This window comes from Macrobrachium nipponense, chromosome 11 (assembly GCF_015104395.2).
Source record: "Macrobrachium nipponense isolate FS-2020 chromosome 11, ASM1510439v2, whole genome shotgun sequence".
Taxonomy (NCBI): domain Eukaryota; kingdom Metazoa; phylum Arthropoda; class Malacostraca; order Decapoda; family Palaemonidae; genus Macrobrachium; species Macrobrachium nipponense.
The window spans coordinates 95,643,618-95,646,117 of NC_061087.1; the positions used below are offsets into that span (position 1 = coordinate 95,643,618).

The 2,500-nt window shown below is 45.7% G+C and overlaps 1 protein-coding gene across 1 annotated transcript in view; it reads right to left on the bottom strand.

Moving 5' to 3' along the window:
• Positions 1-979: 979 nt before the first annotated feature.
• LOC135209488 (proline-rich protein 36-like) overlaps positions 980-2,500 on the bottom strand; it is a 50,154-nt gene continuing 48,633 nt past the window's right edge. Inside the window, exon 7 of the mRNA XM_064242146.1 lies at positions 980-1,770. Within this exon, the coding sequence (XP_064098216.1) occupies positions 980-1,770 (791 nt within the window). The remainder of the gene's footprint in view (positions 1,771-2,500) is intronic.

Sequence of the window (2,500 nt, forward strand, 5' to 3'; positions counted from 1 at the left end):
AATCATTTATTGAATCAAGTGACTGGCTTGGGAATTTACTTATCAATAAGTCATTGAATGAAGTGACTGACGTGGGAATCTACTTAATCATTTATTGGATGAAGTATAAATCCTTATCAATGAAGAGAGAGAGAGTTCTATATTATCTATCGCATCGTTTGTCCTATAAGTTCCTTCGTGATATGGTTGTCAAGTATAAAACCTTATCAATGAAGACAGACAGAGAGAGAGAGAGAGAGAGAGAGAGAGAGAGAGAGAGAGCGGGGGTGTGGGGGGCGGGGGGGTGCTGAACACATTCATGGGGGTTTTTACAGCGTTGACGGTGTAGAAAGGCCTCTCTCAAGAACGATATCTCCGCGTCCAGGATGACCCTCTGAGGAGAGACACGTGTTGCCACAGCAGGCTATAAATCCCGACATGAGCGGTTTCTGAAGAGCAGGAGCATAAAAAATGCATCTTCCACCACCACCACCTTCCCAGATGGCGAGAGAGAGAGAGAGAGAGAGAGAGAGAGAGAGAGAGAGAGAGAGAGAGAGAAAGGGGTGGGGGGGGGGGGGTGTTGGCGGGTGGAAGGGGAACACCATGCCCTCATATTCCAAAATCCATAAATATCTATCATCAACAGATTCATGACCTCGGTATATTAAGGTTATTTTTTTTACAGTGTTGTAATTGTTGTTCCTGTGGTTGTTGGTCTTGCATCGGTACTTATACGTTGGTTTTGATATTGTATGAAAGGGGAACTGGTTTTAATGATCGGTTTATTGTCTGTCAACTCTTTCCAAAATGGTCTTCAGATGAAGATCTAAAGAAATAAAGAAAGACACCTAACATAGTGTGGTGCCCCCAAAAATTTAAAACTATAAAGCAGCACAATTCCCTCTGAGCCATCTCCCAACCCCCTCACACCTCTTCTCTCTAGAAGTTCTCAACTGCTCTTTCGTTGAAGCCTTCACCAGTAAGGTCACGTGGTCATCCATCACTTGGGCATCGCTCTTTTCTCGTTCATAGGGAAGTTTGTCATCATGTAGTGGCTCTCCCAATAGCCGGGTGAGGTTCTTGGAACCTGCCGGGAGAGGTTCTTCGAACCGGGAGAGGTTTTTGGAACCGGGAGAGGTTCTTCGAACCAGGAGAGGTTTTTGGAACAGGGAGAGGTTCTTGGAAAAAGGGAACGGGAGGTTTTGGGCGGGAACTGAGGAGGTGGAACTGGGAGAGGTTCTTGGAACCAGGTGAGGTTTTTGGAACCGGGAGAGGTTCTTGGAACCGGGTGAGGTTTTTGGAACCGGGAGAGGTTCTTGGAACCGGGAGAGGTTGGAACCGGGAGAGGTTTTTGGGAACTGGGAGAGGTTTTTGGATAACTGGGAAGAGGTTCTGTGGGAACCAGGTGGAGGTTTTTTGGAACCGGGAGAGGTTCCTTGGGAACCGGGAGAGGTTTTTTGGAACCGGGAGAGGTTGGAACCGGAGAGGTTCTTGGAACCAGGTAGGTTTTTTGAACGTTGGGAACCGGTGAGGTTGGAACGAGGTTAACATTGGAACCGGGAGAGGTTTTTTTTGAACTTGGGAGAGTTTCTTGGGAATCGGGAGAGGTTTTTGGGAACATGGGAGGGCGAGGTTTTTGGGAACCGGGAGAGGTTTTTGGGAACCGGGAGAGGTTCTTGGAACGGGAGAGGTTTTTGGGAACTGGGAGAGGTTCTTGGAACCGGGTGAGGTTCTTGGAACCGGGTGAGGTTCTTGGAACCGGGTGAGGTTCTTGGGAACCGGGAGAGGTAACTGGAACCGGATGAGGTTCTTGGAACCCACAACATTTTATCTATGCTCGCTTAAGCGCGTGCGAGTTATTCGCTTAAAAACGCCGAAATAAAGACTATTTCCGATATTATTCCTCTTGTCAGAACTCGAACTCGTTAAATATTGACAGACCTCCTTCACTTACGCAAATGATTTCGAGAAATCCTCCTGGAAAAGCAAGGAATCTCTTCCTGAAATCACTGTTCCCATCGAAGCCAAACTTTGTTTGCACTCCATTATCTTGGCGTTTATCTTACTATCTTCATTTCTCTATTTGCTTTTCATTTCTCTCTCTGGTGATCTCTAATGCAAATGTCAATCACGTTGATGTTAGCATGAATGTATGTCTGTGTGTCTGTCTGGCTGTCTTTGTCTGTTTTCAAAGGTATCGTCTTGTCTTTTCCTTTCTCATTATTCGTAGCTTTCTGTATGTGAGTTTTATTCTCTCTCTCTCTCTCTCTCTCTCTCTCTCTCTTCTCTCATAAGCTCATTCTTGTCTTTCTCTTTATTGGTAGATCTCTGTATATATAAGATTTATTTCCCCTTTTTCTCTCTCCAAGTCAGTGCTATCTTAAACTACGAAAATTTTTTTCAATAACACAGTTTTCATCTGTTACTGGAGACTGCCAGAGAGAGAGAGAGAGAGAGAGAGAGAGAGAGAGAGAGAGAGAGAGAGAGAGAGAGAGACTCAGGGCCATACCATAGCGTCGTG